This window comes from Myiozetetes cayanensis, unplaced genomic scaffold (assembly GCF_022539395.1).
Source record: "Myiozetetes cayanensis isolate MyiCay16 unplaced genomic scaffold, myiCay2020 scf3, whole genome shotgun sequence".
Lineage (NCBI taxonomy): Eukaryota > Metazoa > Chordata > Aves > Passeriformes > Tyrannidae > Myiozetetes > Myiozetetes cayanensis.
This window is the reverse complement of record NW_026087521.1, coordinates 34,369,415-34,391,243: the sequence shown is the minus strand read 5'-3', so window position 1 is coordinate 34,391,243 and position 21,829 is coordinate 34,369,415. Positions and strand designations below refer to the sequence as shown.

Genomic DNA, 21,829 nt, shown 5'->3' with positions numbered 1-21,829 from the left:
TAGAGATTAGGATGGTCAGTTGTTAATACCTGAAACACCTTTTTTTAAATGGTTAAACTCAGACCTAAGGTGGTGTTTTTGTTTGGTTTTGGTTTTGGGTTTTTTTGTGTGTGTAGTTTTTGTTTGGGTTCTTGGTTGGTTGGTTGGTTGGTTTGGTTTTTGGATTTGTTTTTAAGGAGAAAGAAGAATTTCAAATTCCAAAATAGTTTGTTAAAGAATTTTGTCAGTCATGTGATACTCTGCACAACACCATGTGATACTCTGCACAATATGGTATAAAATCAGGAAGATTGCAGGAGTATGTCTACAGAGTTGGTTTAGTGCTTCTGAGCAAAATATTAATGGTTGACTAATCAAAATACCAATAATTAACAAGGTAGTTTGTAAAATACACATCTGTCTGAATTTTCATCTTTTCGAACTATATGTATTCTGAGCATCTACAAGACTGAAGAAGTTTCTCACCTGAGATATCTGCAGTAGTTACAAAACCCTTTGTTGGCTGTGTTGTTTTTGCACACTGACTGATAATAATTTATCTGGTATGGTATAAAATTCCCTTAATATTTTCTTTTATCATTTGGTTAGTGTTGATGAAAACTGAGTTCTCTGAGTATCTTGGTCTCTTGAATCTTGAATTGACTGATTATAAACTTTACCACTTTACATATGCATTAAGGAATAAGGAACTTGCTCTTTGAGCAGTATATTCATGTTTTGTGTCTTTTATAATCAACAAAGAGAAATGTTATGTATTTCTTGATATTCACATTTTTCTTGAGGTGTCCAAACACATCATAGGGTGCAAAAACTCCAAGAGCTGCAGTAGCAGATTCCTGCATCATAACCTATAGACCAAGAGAGAAACAATGCCTGAGGGTACGGATCTGACTGAAGAGAACAGGGCAGTGTGAGGATGAAAATGTATGTTAAAAAGTGTGTTAAAGTGGATGCATTAGGGTTGACTTCCTGAGAAAACAGCTTCACAAGCATCTGTATATTCACCATTGATGAAGAGGGCCACAGGAGAGGAATAAAGTAAATCCTGAAGTACAAAGCATCACCAAAGAGAAGTTTGAAAAATAAGACTATTTTGTCTCTGCTAAGTGCCACAGAATGTAAGTTCCAAGTAATCTTTCATTTGGGAACCACCAGCTATCGAAGAGAAGAAACCTCAGTTATCCTGTTGGTTCTGAAATGTATGCTGAGGTCAAGGATCTCATAGCCTTTACAAACAAAACCAGAATTATTTGTTCTACCCTGTATTATTACCTCATAAAGGGTGCAACACTGAATAGATGATTACTTCATATCTAGTCCCACAATTTTATATGACAAAAATGTTATTGTAAGAATGAATTTACAGCAGAAAATGTCAAACCTTGTATCAGAAGTGAATGAGTTTGAGAAGCCCAGGATGTAACACTTTTTTTCCCCTTTGGTTTGCCTCTTAACATTCAAATACAGGAATGCTGCTCTCAAGGAGGAGGACTAGCAGACAGTTTTGAAGTCTGTGTATTTACTTTGTCTGTATTTCCTTTGTTAACCTCTTAGCAGTAGTATAAAGCAGATTTTCTCTTCTCTATCATTTTTTTTGTTTTGCTTTTGTTTTGTATTTTTCCTCCCTGGGGTGGAAGAAGGTTGAACTAGGAAAGAAATTACAAACTGAATGGCAGAACCTGCTCTGTGCCCTGGGAATGGAGGACAGAAGATAAGTCAAACCTCAAACAGAAATAGGTTTCAGAAGCTCTCATTTCCCAAACTGCTGTTGGAGTGAGAGAAATGAGGTACCACGCTAATGTTCAATGGGCCTTGCCATTGAGAGCTTGTGGATGGAAACCGTGATCCTTCAGTTCTGTGGACATGTATTTGCGACTCATTACTGTGAGGTTACATGTGAAGCTGTCCTTTTGCCCTTCAGGTCTGTGTTTTTTTTACTTTGTATGCGTTGCGGTTTCAGATTCTGCAAGGACAACAGGAATTATTTAAAACTGGATGTAGAGGGTATTGAGAGAGAAGGAGAAGGGTTAATGCATCTGAAAAACTGGATTCTTCATTGCCATCATGTTGGCCTGTGCCTCTAGGGCGGTGGACTCCAGATGGATGGTTTAATTTGCATATATATTTACATACTCTTTTATTGTAAATTCATGTGATCATAATGAGGAATTCATTTGTAGTTGTCTTCTCTTGATGGTTAAGCAGAACTTTCTTCTTGTCAGAACTCACTGCAATAAAATCTTTCTAATTATCCACTATAACTTGACGCTGATAAAACATACAGGGTTCAAGATACAATCACTTTCTGGATGCCTGTGTTTTTTCCCCAGAGGGACTTCTCCATTGCTCCACGTTTCTAGTTACCTTCAGATTTTTTGTATTTTTCTCTTCAGATTTCTCTTCCATTGCCCATTGTTTATTACTTCTAACTATTACTTCAGTTTATTAAACAAATCACAGAAGTTTCTTGTTGAAATAGTTTGTTCATCAGGAAATGCAGAATATCTGGTGGGTGGATGTTTTCAGTAATGAAATGTAACAAGGTTTTCACTGCTCTTTACAACTAAATATTGGTAAGAGAAGAGGTAAAACACCCACCATGGTGCTACTGGGAAGTACAGACATTCCTCTGCACCAGAGGGTTTCTAAATCTAGATCTTTCCTATAGTATCACTGATACAGAGAATTGGTATTAGACAGAAGATGGACAGAAAGGAGGATTTATATAAAAAAGCATGTGGAGGTTGCTCCATTCTTGTGTTCTGTGTCATGTTGGACCCTTGTGTTTCATGATGAAACCTCTTTAAGCCCATGGAAGCAGGATGAGATAGTCTGTAGAAATGCGTGTGTGTGTTTGTGTAGAGCTCACTGCTCAATGAGTCTGTGGCCATGGATGGGGGAGAGGATAAGGGTGCATCTAAGGGAGGATGAGCAGGCTCCTTATCCACAACCATTTTTGCTGATCTCATGAGGTAAAAGAAAGTAAATCCATTTAACATCACATAGTAAAAAGTCTCTTGCATGAACTCTCACATGGAAAGAGATGTTTAGTGATGGATTCTCCTGTGACCTACCTTAAATCTCATGCATCATATTCAGGTCTTCCACAGTCAATTAAGTGTGAAATCCCACCCACTGTAACTTTGTTTGATGGCACATTATAGCCCTTGGTCTATGATCTGCAGCCTTAGAAAATATTTTGATGCTTTTGTGTAAGACCTTAAGTTAATGTATTTGCTAGGTATTTTCATTCTGGTGAGCTATAATTTCATTAATTAATTATTCATTCTCTCCAGTGCTCTGTGTACACTTTAATAATGGTTAGAGTTGAAATGTGCAGTTGTTGAAGAATTGAAAATTAGGGAAATACGTTTTTTTATTCAGTGAGCAATAAAAACCATATCCATATTTCAAACCATTTCTTCATATGTATTTTGTAGTTGATTTGAGATACACTTTGTGCATAAAACAGACACAGTATGCACTATCTTGGTAATGTTCCCACCAGCCATTTGCTACATTTCTTTAGAAAGATGAAAACACCTTTAATTCAGATTTCGTGAAGAACTGTGTTCTAGTTTTAGTATTTTAAAAAATCAGTCCACTGCTTCAACCCTGAAGGGCTTTTCCATATGGTTAAAGTAGTACTCTGGTTAGTTTTTCTTGCAGAATTATTGATACCACAAAACATTAAGCAAATTCAAACTTTTTTTTGTACATAATTTTACCTGAGCTGTATTTCCTTGGTGGTGGTAAAGTTAGCATTTGTTAATGCATATTTTTATATTCTAATTAGTCACTTACTTAAAGCCAAATAGGCTAAAGAGACAAGAAAAAAATAGAATGTATGCAAATGGCTTTAGCTGAATTGTAGAGGAAAGAAAGTGTCTTTTCCCCTGAAGCATACATTCTGCATGAAATTCAACTTGACAAGTGACCCTTTCAAAACAGCACTACAAAGACTTCTCAGCATTCTCCATATATGAGAGGCAGCGTTCTTGTATTGAACACAGAAGCAGCCCCCCACTTCTCTCTAAATGAAAGTAGCCTCATCCTCTATCCTTTGTGTTCTACTTTATCCTCATCCCCTGTGTTGGCATTCACATTTACATGCACATTTTTATGTGAGAAAATGTTGCAAAAAACAAAACCATCGGGAATGCTAATATAACATATATAATAAAATACAGTCAAGAACTCAAAATATTGAAAATATGTGTGTGTTCACTTGTAAAAAGAAAAAGAAGAAATATTTGCCAGTTAATTTAGTTTACAGCTAGGTGATGCAAAAGCTGAACTCCAACTCTCAAGTCTTGCATTCATTAATTTAGGAGCAGAAGAAAACAGTGGTCTATGATTCTGTGTGAGCAGTGAATAACATGAATGTATGACTTGTGACACCAATAGGAATGCATTAAAATCAGAGTATCGGATCTTAAAAATAACAGTAGTGGATAACCAGTGTTTTATCACCATCCAATTCTCATGCAGCAATATTCTAGAGATAGTGTACTGGTTATTCTGCATTTATTTCTATTGTCAGATGGGAGAGATGTGCAGTGTAATATTCAGTATGTCCCCTGCCTTCGATGGTCTTTCCAGATGTCTTTAGGAAGAGAACAGAACTTGTGTTCAGAAGCTGGCCTGACAGAGGGGTTTTGAGGGGGGGCTGGGGCGAGGCACCTCAGGGAGATGGTAGATTGCTGCTAGTTACACCTCACACACAATATTGACTATGTATACAGAAATGCTTCTTCATGTATGGAACTTAAGTTCTTACAGTGCTTAATAGATTGTAAATTACAGGCATTTGATAATTTTCAAATTGATAAGCTCACATTTTGCACCAAATATTTAGGGCAAATTTTGAATGGAAAATTGCAGCCTTAACAGGAGCAATTATGGCATGTGAACAAGCATCTCTTGAAAAATTAGAAAGTCAGGCAAGATGATACTGTAAGACAAATAAGGGGAATAACTCCTTTTTTAATTACTGCTGTTTTACAAAAACAGTGACAGGGGATTATCAAAGACATTCCTCAGTTGAAAGAGAACCAGAGAAGAAACCATCTGTTCTTTCCTTCTGAGGTTTGCTGTACCTTTATGCTTAGGGGCTTGAGGGAGGTGGGAAAAGAACTGTTTCCTTTATTAGGCCAATCTTCAAGAACTGTTTATATTAATCTTACATTTTGTATTGTACATGTATAGTTTTGTGGGGTTTTTTCGCATGCAAGTAACATGATGAAAGTAGATCTCCTCAGCTGCCATTGTGTTCTCTCATACATAGTTGCCTCCCAGTGAGGGTTGTTCCTTCCCCCTGAAGAAGACTTTCAGGGGCTACCCAGAGAGGCAAAGGCAGATATCAGAGGGTTTGTCTGTCTAAAATGTTTTTCTTTTAAATACTGAAACATGCTGATGAACAGGATGCAGAATACCTGCTCAGAACTGTTAATACTTGGTGCCAGTTCCATTCTGTATTTATGATACAAACATTGGAGAGGCTTGCTTCATACATAGGCTTTAGTTTCAAAGCATCATTTTTGCAAGCCCACTCAAATGGAAACGCATGTTAAATATTTACTACCTTAGTGGCTTATCCTTGGATACCAAATAATTTTTCCTACTACATTCCCCAAATACTGGAAAAAGTGCTGTAGAAAATACGTATGTCACTTGTGAAAGTTTACCTCGTTAACTGCATAGGTAATTTTGTGCAAATAAAATATTAAGTGCAGATATTTTGTGTAGTGAGACCAAATCTTTGCTATGGGTATAAAGACAAGTTAAAGCTTAAATGCTGACATCTCTCTTCTAGAAAATTATCCATGGCTGCAAAAGCACTTATGCTTCAGCTCAACTTTTTGAAAAAGACAGTGTCTTTAATTATATATGTTTTATTACTGCTATGAAATCTTTCCCAGTAAGTCACTGGCCTGAGACAGATTGAGTTTGATGGAGCTTCTCCTTGACTTAAACAGATTAGTTATCAAAATGGAGAATATAAATATTATCTAATTGGTGTCATTTGGCAAAATTTTTGTTATGCAGGTCATGCTGGAGACAGCATGACAATCCTTGCATCTTCTAAGGAGTCCCCTTGAAAATGGTAATAGAACGCTTGCTTTGATTGGACTAGGGAGAAAGGATAAGCCAAAGAGCTTGAGACATATTTAACTGCATCTTTCTGTTGTGGCGTTTTAACACCAGAAAATTGATTCTCCAAATTTTAGTTCAGAGAGAGTTTCAGAATATCAACCAACCGTTGATATAAGCCTAATTTTTTGCCCTCTGGGCCTAATTATCTTATTCTGTTTGTCATTAGGGATGAAACTCATTGTCTTCTCTGGTGTTTTGCATTTCAAAAATTTGAATGCCAGTGTTTGTTTCTTTCTCTGCTCCTCATGTGAAATCAATACACCTTTCTGAAATTGCCATAGATGTCTATTACATTTCTGCTTTTTTTATTCCTTTTCAAGCAGAAGGTTGCAAGAACTATGTTCATTTCCATGAAGAAATGAGTTGTTCGTCAGAAGAATCTGCAGAAGGGTGAATCAATGAGCAGTGGGGAAATCAGTAGTTTAGCTATTTTTTTTTCTTTTTTTCTAACTACAGTGAACTGTGTTTATGAAACTGAGTTCTCTGTGTATACCTTTGAAAGTAGGACTGTGATAAAATATTTACAGGTATGGCATGAGGAGTAGCTAATGAATGTCTCCAGTACTTTTAGCAAAGCTGTAAAAGGTAGTATGTAATGCATATGAAACAAGTTTTGTTCAAAAATCTTTCTAGTATAGTGAAACACTTAATAGTCTGACTCATAATATATAACAACAGTGTCCTCAGTTAAGGTATTTCCTTCTCTTTAAATTGTCCTGAATATGAGAATATTTTAGGGCAGAGAAAATCTTATCAAAAGCTCAGCTTGTTCTATGTTTAAAAAAAAAAAAAAAAAAAAGTAAAAATTCTGAAATTATTTGTCTCTGCTGTGTGCATTCATGCAAAAGGAAATGTGTGTGGTTTACATGCTGGCAAGACTGTCAGTTTGTGTGTTAGAAGCTGCAGGCCTGCTTCTGCATCTTCACTGTAGAAGATGGAGCCTGGCCTTTGTGGAGAGTAGTAACTGGTGTGATACAGTGAAGTACAGCAGAGCTTAAAGCCCCTGTGCTTATCCAAGGCAAGCTGGTGCTCCACCTCAACCCCTTCATACTTTACACACAGGATAGGTGGGAGCTATTGCCATGAGCAACTGGCCAGTAATACCATTTAGTGCATTTTTTTCTGCTTTACTACATCAGCCATATATCTGTGGGATGCATCTCATGAGCACAAGAGAGAAGGGAAAGTCCATCGCACAAGGTAATGCCATGCTTTCCAAAGCTCAAAATCTGCCCAAATTTAGATTGGTTCTCTCTGGACAATGGTCGGGCAGTCAGTGTGCTGCATCTGCTGCTAACGGTGCTCACTGAGATCATTTGGCTGCTCCCTAATCTGCTTATTTGCTGTATTTGTCTTGTTAAGGACCAAAGTCTCCCTGGGGCTGAGAACTGTGAAAGCCACCTCTCCCACAGAAGCTTCTGCTACAGCAGCATGTTGAGCAATAGAGACACTGGAAAAGGTCGTATTTACTTGATAAAAGCCAAATGTGTCTGCTCGATTCCAGTTTTCAGCTCTCATTTTTGAGGACATTTTAAAAACAAGAAAGTTTACATTTTCTCCTTTTTAAAAAGTAGCTTTGTCATTTTGAATTGAACTTTATAATTTCAGGGATCAGTGATGGCTGCAAGACTTCTGTCTTGAATGTTTCTGACACCTACATAAATAACTTTTTGCATCTGTCAGGGAGAGTCCTCAACAGGGGCAAATACAGCATCAAACCAACATTTCCCTCTTTTCAAAGAGAGCATGCTCCTTCTGCTGTAGGCTAAGTCTGGTTTTCATGTTTCATGACACTACTGTTTTTGCTGCTTGGTGGCAGAGCACAGAAGGACACTCAAATGGAAACCTCCAAAAATACAGTGATCCCTTCTTAAAGCTCATAGATGAGGTTTTATTGGCTTTTTTATTTTTGGTAATATGCCTGTAATATTCCTCTAAGGTCTTTACCATTTGAAAGTTGAAAGCTGTGTGTTAGAATAAAAACAGACTTGTAATAAAACACAACCTCCTTATAGAAGTTGCACTAAAAATAGTCCTGGTGGTGCCCTGGGGGTGTTCATCAGCTAGCGACAGTGGCTGCGTTTTCACAGCGGGAAAGCAGGGCTGGTGAGGTCAAGGAGGATGAATCTGTATTCCTATGGGGAGTTTGGTAGGAGCATTCAGGGTTTTTTGAGCTTTTATGGATAAAATGGGTGTGGGTTTGTGACAATTTTATTTCAAATACCTGGAAAGCTGGAACAAGCCCTGAAGAATTCCAGTGCTAGCTTTCAGTGTGCACTTGTTTTAGGACCCTCAGATAGCAGGTGTAGCTGACCTCTACTAATAACATTCACATTTCAAAACTAGAAAATTGCAGCTAAATACCCATCAATCCCTGTACGCTTCTGTTGAAACAGAATTGGTAAGTTACAATCCTGGCTTTTGTGTTACTTCTTCTTTTACCCTTTTAAAAACAGTGCCCTGGTTTACTCTTTGCAAAATAATGACTCACTGAAACGTTTGCATCACCAGAAACTTAATCCTACCTCTGCGTGCTCTTCATTTTCTAGATAATGAACCTGTAACATCTGTTTTATAGGAAGGCTTTCTGACTTCCTCTTGCCCATAGGTGCAGAATAGTTTCTCTTGAGAGCATGGGTGCAGGTGATCATGTTCAGCATGTGGTTTGACTGAGGTGACTGATCAATTCCCGACTTGTGCCAGCAGACAGGAGAGGTCCTGTTGGACTAGAGACCTTACTTAGCTTGTGGGAGCATGAGTACAATAAAATCCCCGTGGCAGATGTCAGCATGTTGGATTTGAGCAGGCACTGTTTTTGTGCAGCAGGGAAACTTCATCAGAAACACAGGGAAACTTCATCATAAACACGGACTGAATTCCAGCCTTATCTTAGGGAATGCATGTGGGATTCAGACATGCAGCAAGAGAAGAGAGCCAGCGCCTTTTCTGATTTTTTTGCTTGTCTCATCCTGTGCAAAGGATAGTCTGCTGTATGTTAATTTTAAAGTTGCTTAGAACTCTGCCAGGATTTAAAATGAGTATTATTGTGGTGTGCTTGTGATGTCGCTTCCTTTGTTTGCCTATTGCCATATAGCTGGCCAGCTTCATAGGAGACCTGTCTGTGGAGTGCCTTTTAATGTTTAGATCTAGCAGTGATTAGAATACACTAATGCCCAGTGGGTATATGTGTCATTTTTTAACAGCTGCCGAGCTTTCTCCCTGCTGCTCCAATTAACACATTCAGTACACACTTGCCGGTGAGTGGGCTGTGTGTACGGATTAAACCACTTTGCTATTTATTCATCCAGTGTATGTGATGCCAGAAATGAATTGGCATGTTTCTTCTTCTTAAAACAAATGAAATCAAATGGGCTGCTGAGCCTGTGCCCGGGTAAATGTGAGGGCAGCATTTTAACTGGCAAATAGAAATCTATTTTACCTTGAGATATGGTTCAGTCCATTGACTAACATCTATCCCCGCCTCCCGGCCCCTCTTCAAATGATGGAGACACAGGATAGGGAGCTCTCAGTGCTGGGTTTCCCCTTGCTGGCAGGCAGGTCTCTTCAACTTTGTCCTCTGCTGTTTAATAACGTCTTGAAATCCTGAAATTCTCCTTTTTCTTCAATGTTTTCCTCCTTTATTTATTTTCATGTTGAAATATTCCAGTCAGTCGATTTGATAAAGTGTGTCTCCGTTTGTCCCTTTCTCTTTTAAAGGGAAAACAATATGCTTCCTAGTCGCAGCTGAGATAAGGGAGGGGTTGTTTAATGGTACTGGAGCGGCTAGTGGGAGGCTGCAGCTTTGCTTTGGTGCTCGGGGTTTATTCATGCTGGACAGCTCTTTGTGAAACAGAGGGCAAAGGGGGCTGCTGGCTGGGGCTGCTGAGGAAGGAGATGGAGCGCTTCCTGGGCTTTGTCAAGCAGATAAGAAGATCGAGAAGAAGAAAAGGCAAAAAGTACCGGCCAGAGGAGGATTACCATGAGGGCTATGAGGATGTGTACTATTATGCCTCAGAACATTTTCGAAGTAAGTATTTCACATAACCTCATTTTCCTTTGGCTGATAAATGTTATGCTTTTAAGATGTTTAAACTCCAAAAATGCAAACAATATCCTCTCTTACTGGAACCTGAGCCCCATGTTTGTATTAAAAGTCAGTTCCCGTGAGGGCTTTATCTGGCTGTGCTGCTGCTGAACAATACAAATACAATACAACTGAAGTGGCACAGAAGCTCTCAAAGTGAACGGGGTCTGTTTGCAGACCCTGGTGAGGTTTCAGGTGCAGTCTGACTGCTGGAAACCTTTTGTTAAAACACTCTGTGTTGAGAAGTGGGTAGGGTGGTGGTAGCCTTTGTAGAGTGCCTTTGGAAAGCTGCATGGATATTTTTAAAGCATTACAAAGGCAGTGAGCACTTATTTGTAAGTTGGAGTTGATGATTAATGTTTGGTATTGAGGGAGAGTCAGTTTTCTGAGCCTCTGCTGTGACTTGGTCTTTACAGTAGCGAGTGACTCAGGTGGGCTGGTTCCTCACTCCAGGTCCAGAACCACTCACGGAGAATTATGGGGGGGGGTTGTTTGCTGACACTCACATGATGGCAGCAGCAGCAGCTCTCCCAAAACCAAAATAAACCACCTACTCAGAAGTCCATTTGCAAACTATGCACTGGACCTTGCAGCTTCTTAGCGTTTGTCCTGTCAGGCTTCAGAGGTGCGGGTCTGCCATGGTTTTCTGGAAGAGGGGATGTGCCCAGAGGTGCCCACAGGGACAGGTGGGAGGCAGGGAAGCCATGCTAAACCCCTACCTGGGGTCTTGTGCAGTGCTGTGAGGACAAGGTGGTGGCAGTAGAGCCAGTCATGCACAGAAATTGCCTTTTTAAAAGGTTTCTGCTGTTCTGGATGGTGGTTTGGGACCTTTGCAGTGAAGCTGTGCCTTATTGAGCTGCTAAAGTTTGATGCACTCTTTGTTGTTCTGTACATGTGAGTGACTGTCAGTATCTTTTTTGCTTCATTTCCCCCTTGATGAAATAAATCATAAGTACCTTACATTTGTTTTAAGATAAAACAATAGATGTGATTGTGCCTTACAGCACCAGAGAACTGCTACCCTATGGAAAATTAGGAAGCAAGGGTTTTTCTTAATTGCTTTCTCTCAGTGCACCATGCTTACGTATCTCTAAAAGTGAACTCATGTAGGGTGCTTGGCTGTTTACTGGTTTTCTCCTTGATATAATTTTGTTCTCTTTCCATTTTTAAGGAAATTTATCATGCTGATAATATTTAAATTGTATAAATTATCTATGCTGCTATTATGGAGTTCTTGCAAGAAAACAACCTATTTTAGGAGCAGTGCAGTTATAACAGGTAACATAGTGACATAAAATATGCTATACAAAAACTAAGAATTTTAAATCTGTTCAACACTGAAAAATGTGAAAATTATATATGTTAGTGAAAATGCATAACTTTGTCTTGCTTTAATATGTAAATCAAAAGAACGTGTCAAACCCATATGTCAAAATATTTCCCTAGCTGATTGTTGTTTGAAAGTCTTTTAAAGAAGGAAGCAAAACCCCTCAAAAAACTGTCTAATGTAATAAGGATTTCTTGAATGATGTTTAATAAATTATTAACTCTTAATTTAATGTAAGGCACCAAGATTGAGCCACATATCTAATAGGTTTTTCCTTTTACTCTACTTAGAAAATAAAAGGATAGTGTACACTTTGGCATGTGGAGGTCATAAGTATCTCAGACTGGGTGAAATGTGTGTCAGATTTTGAAGTGGTGTTTACAACAGCGTTCAGGTACTCAGATTGAATGATCAAAACAGTGCACAGTCCTATGGAGTTGGATGCACAAGGAGTTTGCCACTTCTCACAGTTACTTAAACCAAACATGTCCCAGGAGATTAGACTCATGGAGTCTTTATAGAGTTACCATCTCAAACACAGTTTTTCCTCAAGTGCTTTTGTCTGGTCCTTTCTATGTGCTTTATGTGTCAGTGCTTTGGTTGGATAGGTGTGGTAGCTACTTAAAGCATGTGTAAAATCTGAAAAGATCCTGCTGGTGCTACTATAAATGCTGACTTCAAATTGAATTTCATGTAATTGGGACAATGAAATGGTCCATATTTAATTTAATTATGTTCTGGTGTTATACTGTTTACAGTGCGAATTTAGAGTAATTGTAGAGCTTTTAATAGCCATTCCTTCTACAGTCATATACTTAAAAGAATGTGTGCTTTAGAAAATGATTGCATTTATTGGTATGATTTTCAGAATATCAGAGCTAATGAAATCAAAGACCTATTGTTCATTCACCTGAAAGGAATTGGAGCTTTTTTAGATTTAGTTTCCTCTCTGTACATTGTTAGGCATCCCTCCTCCATCATCATTTATGAGATATATATCCAATTAGCCAGTACATTTGAAGATTGTCTGAGACAATCACTTTATGAGCTTGTTACTCTTTTCTCTTTCTCCATTCGTAATATTGCTTAGAGTGTTGTACAGAGGCAGAATTAATGGAGAAATGCAGAAACTGCATTAGAATAACCACAGGATCAAACAGAAAGAAAACAAAGTTAAAAACAGAATAGGCCTCTGGGAATCACAGGAAAAAGGTGACTTCAATTTGTCCTCGTGCCAGCTGTGACTGGATATTGGGATATTGTAACTCCTGCTGTTAGGTGTACTGTCCTTATTCCTCTGAAGCTTTGTCATAGGAGACCACATTAGCTGTGATACTGGGACACAGCTGGATGAAGGGAAGATGCGGTTGTGCCTCAATCTCCCTGGGTAAAAAAAGAGACCCCAGCTCTTGAATGAGTTGTATTTTTTATTGGATTTTTCATCCATTTGGGCTCAGTTAAATGTATAACCTTGCTTGGACATGCAACACCAGCTCTCTCATCTTTCTGAAGAGTCTGTGCTATAGAGTGCTAAAATAACTAAAGTAATAATTTTGGTACACAGGCACATATTGACATTAGTAGTCCAGGCATCGTACTCGTTTCAGTGAGACTTTGCAGTGTGAACATGATGGGTGATGAAATTGCTACCCAACCCACTCAGACAAGTTGGTGCTTACTGCATGAAACACTTTAAAAAGCATAATTTTTATCTTGAGCAGCATTATGGCACTGCCATTCAACCTATTCCTTAAAACGATGCTTTGTATGAAAAAGGCCCTTGTTATTTTATTATGACTGTTTACTAACCATCAGAAATGCTGTGTAGCAGAGTTTCCTGGAATGCTCCCAAAAATTACATATGTCCTTTTATTGAAGTCAGGGTGTTGTGCCAAGACCTTTGAGTTTCAGCCTAGTCTTGAACGGGAGTGTAGTTTTGGGACCCAGCCTTATTTGGTCTCCTCTGACTAAAACAAACACTTCTTCCCACACACTCAAGTGATTTAAGCAGTGAGTCTTTATTTTGCAAAACACTTGGAAGGATTTGAGTTCCTTCCAACTGATTTTGGAACTTCACAGGTTGCATGAAACATGGTTGTCACGATCTGCCCATGCAAGTTTAGAGGGCATTGCTGTGAACGTTTCATGTTAAATTTTGTCTTATTTATGTTACTTCTCATGTCTGTCATCCATCTGCTGAAAGATCCTCTGTTTTCATTGGTGGTTCTTCTTCTTATGTTGTTCCTCTCAACATAATTCACAGCAGAGTTTGTTGGCATAAAGATTTTATTTTCTGTGTTGATGCAATGACAATATTAAAGAATGATCCCAAAAAGCAGCATTTAAAGAATTCTGCTAGTAAATGCCCACTAACCTGAAAGGTCCCGTGAGTTTAGCCTTGACCTTAAAATGTTCCATTTAGTCACTCAGAGTCCCATAAATAACTTTCTTGTACCCTTTGTCAAGGCCTAGTGTATATTGTTTAACAAGAGCATTGATATGTTACACAAAGTAGTCTGCCATAGTGCGTCTGCAGTGAAGTCATTTATTGTTTTCCTCCGTGATGCTATTTATTAATTATTCCACAGTTCTGGTGTGGGAATCATCTGGTTCCTCAGTTTTAGGACAATCAGCCTCTTTGAATTTGCCCTCTAAATGTGATGATCTTTCCCTGCTTTCCATTAATTGTCCCTTCTCCCTCCCTTTGTCATCCCTGGAAAGTGAAGGTAAGGTATTTGACTCCTAGCCTCTAGCAAATAAGGTTAAAAAGGATTTTATATAACTCAGAGTTGCAAATGTCCTTTTTGTTGACTGAAATCTGGGAATGATTAGTTAAAATTGATATTGGATATATGATACGCTGTTTGGGTTGCTGTCAGAAGAAAAACTTCACTTGGGCATTATTCTCCAACCCAACTTGATGTTATGGTCAGAAACTCCTGCGGCTGCCAAAATCTTACCAACAAATGCCTTTGCACATCATACCCTGGGTGGTTTTAAAGCTGCATTGAATATATAAGACTAAACACTGAGGGAAGTGATACGCCTGTGGTTTCTTAATGCTGTGGTGAGTAGCAGCATCACTCTTGTCAAGATATTCTCCATTTTGTAAATTGGTACAAATAGTTCTTGTTTGCAGCAGTCTCATTGATTTGATTGGGGTTGCAGAAGAGTTAATGATTTTATGAGTAATGTGATGACAAAGGCATTGAATATCTCTAGTTCAGGTTGCAGAGATGTTAATTGATCTTAAGGGTGAGGAATGCAGCATCACCGCTTTTCATTTTACAGAGTGTGTGTTGCTAATCTGCAGTTTAACTGGATACGTGTGCCTGTGGGAGTTGTTCACCTATTACAGATCCTGTCATGTCAGTACAGTAAAATTTCAGCTTTCATTGAAACTAAAGGTAACTAATTTGTTGCAACCTAAAAGGAAAAAAAAAGCTTGGTAACCTGAGTAGAGAATATGGCAGGCTTTGAAAGCACAAGGAAAATAATATTTTAAAAATAACTAAAATTTATTAAAGCTTCTTATATCCTTCACCTTAATGACTGTTTTGTGATTGTTGAACTCTGGTGACTTTCAATAGCTTATAGTTCTTGATGTATTTCTGTATTCAGTAAGTCACTTCTTTCCTGAGATCTGGATAGCCCCAACAGCACGAGTTCAGCAGGAACTGGATGCCATGCCTGTGTCCAGACAGACACTGTCATCACCAGGCTACCATCCAGTGCCAGTTTGCAAACCAGGCACGGTGATAAAGGCAGCTACAGTATTTGAGCTTTACTGCTGGAACAGGCAGTATCAACTTTCCCACTCGGGGTTTCTGAATGAAACAAAAGTGGTAGAAAGTGATGTTGTCTCTGCCTCCACTGCTAAGACTTCCCGTGTGCAAGTGCCAATTGCAATATTTTCCATTTTGTATAAAATTTCATGCAGTCGTTAGATAAAGGTGTTATAGCCTTAAGCTGTTTTCCTTGCTTTTTTATATTTTTCAACACATGGAGATGTTAAAAACTTTTAGAAAATTGTGGGTTTTTTTTTAGAACATCTAGTGCAGTTTGGTATTTCATGTCAATCCTCCTCTTGCAGAGAATTGTTTGATTTCTGGTGAGGCATGCATATGTTTTGGAGGTTATCCCATTTATCTACCATCTTGCTCATCATGGTTGCCAGTGAATGTGTTCTTTCTAGAGGAACCCAAGTGGGGGAGAAGAATTTCATATTGTTCTCATTTTATAGGCAAGCAACCTAGTAGGAGTACCTTATAATATGGAGAATATTAGCAACTCTTCATCCCATGAAATTATTCAGGTCTTCCAAGCCCATAAGAAATATACATGTATTAAGATCTTATTTTACTCCTTTTCTGGTTTATATTGGTTAAAGCATATAAGTCTTGGGATAAGGCTTGTGTTTTTAGATGCTTGATCCGTTTGAATAATGGCTTTAGCTGCATTATGTTGTTTATATAAGTTCAAAGATAACTAAATCAGAGTTGTTACTTTTGCTGCGGTAGTGTGATATCCAGCCACAGGGTCTGAATAACCTAAACCTGAGGCTGGGGGGTTCCCTGAAGGACTGGAGCAATACATTTCTTCTTGCCAGGCAGGTGTCTGCTGGTATTGGTGAACCACTTTCATTATACATGAAACAGGCCACAAAAATTTTACTTTATTCCCCTCAGAAAATGGTGGTGCAACAATCAGTTTTAAGTTTGTTACCAGTAGGATTGCTTTTTTGAATGACCATTTGTGACTCCTCTTCAAGTGGCCCTTAACCTCAGAGCAGCACAGAGCATGGTAAAGCATTGCTTTGGAATTACTTGAGGGAAAACAACTTATTTATTTTAAGCCACTGAAATAATGAGACCTGAGTTATATAATTTTTGCATGAAGTGTAAACACTTCTCCCTTCTAGCAATTACGAGTCTACAGTTTCTGTTCTACTTTTCTTTCATTTTCTTTCAAGTCCTATTCTTTACTGAATAATTTAAAATCCTGATTGTCCCTGCTCGAGAAGTGTACCCATTATGGGGCTTCCTCCTCTTATAGTGGCTGCTGGTGTAAGGTTGTACCTTCAGTGTTTTAGAGAATTTGGCACCCTTTATATTTTAGTGTGTCTAGAATATATGATATTCATGTTCAAACAAAGAAATAGAGAGAGATCTGGGCTTCCTGCTTCATGAAATGTTGTGTAAGATCTTGGTTTTAATCATGACTTCGTCAGTTTACATCATGAACATGTGGCGATATGATTGTTTTTCCCCCTTGGATATTGGAAAGTGAATGAAACATCAGGTTTTATGAACTAAGATCAAAGAGGGAGGTAGAAGAAACTACTGAGGTGTCAGTTTAAATACTGCCCTTCAGTTCCAATGGAAAACTGAAAATAATTAGTGGAACAAAGAAAGAAACAATATAAGCCCCTTGCTGATGAGATTATAAACATTTATGGAATGATTGCTGTGTTTTGTCAGCAGGGCGTGACAGGAGCTGAACTTCATCATCATCATGAATATAAACACCTGTTTACCGTAGATAGTGTTTGTATAACACAAATGTGGTAGTCTTCATCGTATGTGCAGACATTACTGGCCAAGTTTGTTAAAGTTCTTCATCAGAAAAGAGCAGGGGTTGTGCTATGGTTGGGGGCAGGAGTCCATTATGACCACGCGGCTGATGACACAGGCACCTTAATCCTGCTGATTTTGTTCAGAGGATTTTCTGGTTTCCTTCTGAAACCCAGGAAATGATACACAAATCAGAATGCAAGACTACTGCAGTTCTAAGGCAGTAGAGCTGAGGATACCCACAGAACCTTCATTTGGCCTCTCATTAAAGAGTCCATAATGAATGCTCACTTTTGCTCTGGTGCTGCTGTGGCAGAGGCTGTACTAAATCGTGGTGCAGTGTTGTGCCTGACCTTCCCACCACCATTCCTGTTAGGACTTATTCCTCGTTTCCCTCACTTGAGAGCCTGAATTTGCAGGTGTCCAGCACAAGTTGCTGTACCATGCCAGGGGAGGTTTGTTTTGTATATACAAAAATGACATAAGCTTAAATTAGGCTGAAAATCCAGCCATAAGGCACCTCAGGCTGCAGCCTTTCAATTGTTGCATACCTTTGATGATAATCTGCATGTACTTGTGTTCTCCACCTATAAATGTGGTTAATGGGACCTCTCGTTCATAGGTATGCTGTGAAAATAAATTAGTGTTTGCTAAACTGTCAAATGCTATAGTGATGAACACCATAGAAGAACTCAGGGAGAAATTAATGTCTGTCCAGAGAGAAGAGCTTGAACAGTGGGTGGGAATTAAGGCTTTGAATTACACTTTGAGCAGTGAGAGGAAAACAAGGTCTTAAATAATTTATCAGGAAGAAATTAAAATAATTTCATTTGGGCATTAAATGAAACAAGGTCTCATGCAAAAAGTAGAGCAGGTAATTAAAGATTGTGTCATAATGCATATGTGAAAGGAGGTCAAAATGAGGAATTCTTAAATCTGGCACTTGCAGCTTGAAGTTTGGTTTTTTTATGTTTTGTGTGTGTGCACATGCATGTAATAGAGAGCGTGAAGCCAGCAGTTCCTTGGGGTTTAGCATAACGTGGACATTCCGTAACAGCAGGTTATGGATGTAATGCTTTCTGAAAATTCTCTTTGAAGTTAAGGTGGCAGAAATAAATTTTGGTGAATGGCCACAGGATCGGATGGCACATGAAGCACTTCAGTTAATTCTGTAGTACAGTCCTTGTGCTGACACTGTGAGGGAGCACTGTGGGCAGCTGTGGGACAGAGGAGGGAGGAACCAGCTTTATTTTTTGGCCATCTCTGGGCACTTTGAACAGATAGATGATCTTTGGAAAGATGACCAAGGGAAGAGCAAAAATGTGGAAGGCAGAAAGGAGAAAGAGAGGTTTGAGATGGTTCTGGGAGAAATACTGTTTGAATGAAACTGTGAAAAAAGAAAGTGAAATAAAAAGTACACAGATATCATGAGAAGTATTATCTCAGTAAATTTTGTTTTCAAGTCTTGTTCACAAATGCTTCCTTTGGGTGTGTTTAACAAGCTCTGTGGCTGCCCAGGTCTATCTTACTTTGATCACGCTGTCCCTCTCCAGAGGGGTAAAACTCCTCACTCTACAATACACCTTGTCACTGTTCTTTACTAGAGATGCTGGTAGCATCTCTGTTAAAATAGAAAATAAAGGATTCACAATGTATTACAAATAAATGCAGTAAAAAATGAATAGTATGTAAAACGTATTTTAAATAGAGAGATATTAGCTTTCTGCCCTTGCTTTCTGCAGGTTGGAGTAAGAAATAATTTAAAGCCATTTGTAGGAGCCCAGTTAAGTTGTTTAGTCAACAAGAGATAAGTCCCAGCAGGAGCTGCAGGGTGCGGTGCCAACTGTATTAGCCCCAAATGCTTGGCAATGAAAAGGGATGTGTGCCACACTGTCTGATAACGATGTTGCATCTAACAGCCTAGTTTGGGGGAAATGAGAAGACACCTATGAGGGAAGGTTGGGAGAGAACCTGAATCTATGGCAGAGCACTGCCAGCAGCAGCAGCAATGCTCAGGTCAGTTGTTAGTGAATCTAAATACGTCTGCTGGTGTTTACGGTTTGGAAAGCAGGATTGTGGATTTTCCATTGCATGGTAGTAGAATTTCACATGGCTTGTTGTGAAAATACTACATTCCCTTTCATTGCTAAAAGGAGAAAGGAATGACTTCTGAAATGGAGAAACCAAAGCTGTGTGGACTGGTGATTATAGCTGCCCATCAGTAATTAAATAGAGTGCAGTGTGACTGGCCTCTCTGAAATCCCTATGAATTTAGTGACATTTTGGTAGTCTCTGGAATGCTTCCTCTGTAACTTGACCCATATTTTACCTGGGCTTCACAGATTTGTGGAGGAGTTATGCAGGCATCCCCAGAGTTATGCAGGCATCTCCAGCACTTCTAAATCTGTTGCTGTTCACTTCTGCCTATGTTTTTCTTAGTATACACTAAACATCTTACAAAAATAAAAGTGTACTTGTGAATGTGGTAGGTTTTGATAACATTCATCTGCTCTCCCAGTTGTTGTGTGTTTTTGCTGGCTTCTTCCGGCGGGGAACACCCAGCCCTGCACTACAGGAGGAGAAGGAGAGGTTTGTCTGCTAGGAAGAGTATGACCATCCCTTTAAAATGCGACTGCTTGCAAGCCTGTCACGAGAGATGGAGAAGGCACTGAACATTATTGTTTTGTAACTGGTGCTTGATTTGTGTGGTGCAATTCAGTGTTTGTGGTTTTTTCCTTGGTTTGTTAGAAAATAGTGCTCCTCTCTAGTCTTTAGTTCTTTTTCTTCTTTTTTTTTTTTCTTTTTCTCCTTTACTACTTCTTTGAACTCAGGCTCTTATAATAAATCTGAATGGCTGTGGATTTTATAGGGCAGATTGTGTCATGCAAATTGTTTCCACAGACTGAGCAAAACTGTCAAAGGCTGTTCTAGTTACAGCCTGGAGTTCATGGTCCTTTGTGTTGTGCAGATAATTGAGGTTTTTACAGCCACATGTCCATTCACAATAGGTTGTTTTATTTCTTTTAGATAATGACAGAAGTTTATTAGCTGTTGGTTTAAGTCTCTTACAAAAATGTGGTGCTGTTGGCATAATTACTAAGGAGGTTACATCAGTGTGAGTAGAGAAGCAGGCCAAGGCAACACACCACTCCATTGGATGAAGATCGCTTTAATACACAGAAAATGCTCAAATCCTCTAGCTTTCTCACAAAATTGTAATTAAGACAATTTTTTAAATTCTGTGAAAGCAACTCCTTGGACTGAATTCTTACACAGTATCAGTATGTTTGTGTTCCATGCACTGGTAAACTGTCAGTGGATTTCCAGGGAAGGAAAGTGTAGTTTTGCTCAGTGATCTCTTGTTTTCTGATACAATGTCTTTGAAGTCTTAGTGACTTCATAAGTATGTCTTATATGATTAATTAATCGATGGTAAGTAGCAGCAGCTTTGTGGCCTTAGTTTTATGTAAGCTACACCAACTGATATAGGAACATGTACAAATAAGGAGAAAAATTTAACGTGATTTTGAGTAACCTACAGAAGTGATTAATAAACAGTTATGATCAGTCCTGCTCATTTTAACTGCTTCTCTAAGCAGTTAAAATTGTTGTTATAGTTACTGGTAATATTTTCTTGGTTACAAGTTACATTTTTTAAATGCTCACCTAAATTAAACTTAAAGAATCTGAAAAACCAGCAATATTAAAAAATCTGTAATAGTTTAATAGCTGAAATTTCCTGAGCTTTTCTTCTGATTACTGATTGAAAATTGGAGCTTCCCAGGAGATCAGTGGATGGTTTATCTGTCTGTAGGCTTCTAAATTCAGCTTGTGGAATCTAGAAAACTTGTCCATTTTTGAAGTCCAGTCTAATACAATAACAAGGACCATAATGGTGTGGAGAGAGAGGTTAGGTGATGATATCTAAATGAGAGAACACAGATTTTGATGTTGCATTCAGTCCACTGTGTACTATGGCAATCCTTTCTTTTTCTTTTTTTTTACTTTTTTTTTTTAATCCTTCCCCCACCCCCCTTCCCTTTTGCTGAAGCATATATTCTTTAATTCTTCAGCTGGGCCTAGGGCTACTGAGTGACCCTGTTTTACTGATTTGGGTTTTTTTCCCAAAGAGGAAATTTCACGTATTTTCTGAATTACCATTTTGGAACCCTGTTCTCTTCATGTATCCTGAAGTCCTTTAAAGTACTTGAAAAATACAATTATGGCACGCATTACACCCTGAACGTGTCAGTCTAATAAAGATCTATCTTGCAGTTTTGTCATAAAATCAAATAATTATCGCAAAGGGGAGAAAGCCAGGTCATTCCATCTGTAGTCATTTAAACCTCACGAGAGGATGGGCTTTCTAGTCATATTCAGACTGGAAGGGATGGATTCAGAGGTCTTTGTCTTACTAATACAAGGCAGAAAATGCCTGCTCATGTTCTACAGTACGTGGCTTTCTTTTCAAAAGCACAAGTTACTTGTATTCCAGCTACCAGCTACTCTTTCTGCTTACTTATTTATTTAAACAGACAAGTATATGCTCCTCAGGAAGCAAGGGAATGGTCGGTTGTTAGATGTGACAGCTCAGTGTAGAGCTCAAGATGAATGTCCTGCCTTTAGACTTGACCCAAGGCTGCTGGGGATGCCTTAACTTAAGGCTAGGTCAAAAAAATGTGAATAGGA

The 21,829-nt window shown here is 38.7% G+C and overlaps 1 protein-coding gene across 10 annotated transcripts in view; it reads left to right on the top strand.

Moving 5' to 3' along the window:
* Window positions 1–21,829, top strand: part of GRIP1 (glutamate receptor interacting protein 1) — a 323,131-nt gene that overhangs the window by 95,061 nt on the left and 206,241 nt on the right. For 3 of the 10 annotated variants that reach the window (XR_007630088.1, XM_050325339.1, XM_050325340.1), the window contains exon 1: window positions 9,688–10,183. The exons of 1 other annotated variant lie outside the window; for it this stretch is intronic. Coding sequence is in view for 8 of the 9 variants with exons in the window: in XM_050325339.1 (XP_050181296.1) it covers window positions 9,925–10,183 (259 nt within the window). In the remaining variant the exon portion in view is untranslated. Of the gene's footprint in view, window positions 1–9,687; window positions 10,184–21,829 lie in introns of those variants that run through there. 6 more of the 10 variants (XM_050325335.1, XM_050325333.1, XM_050325332.1 and 3 more) reach the window with 3 other exon arrangements.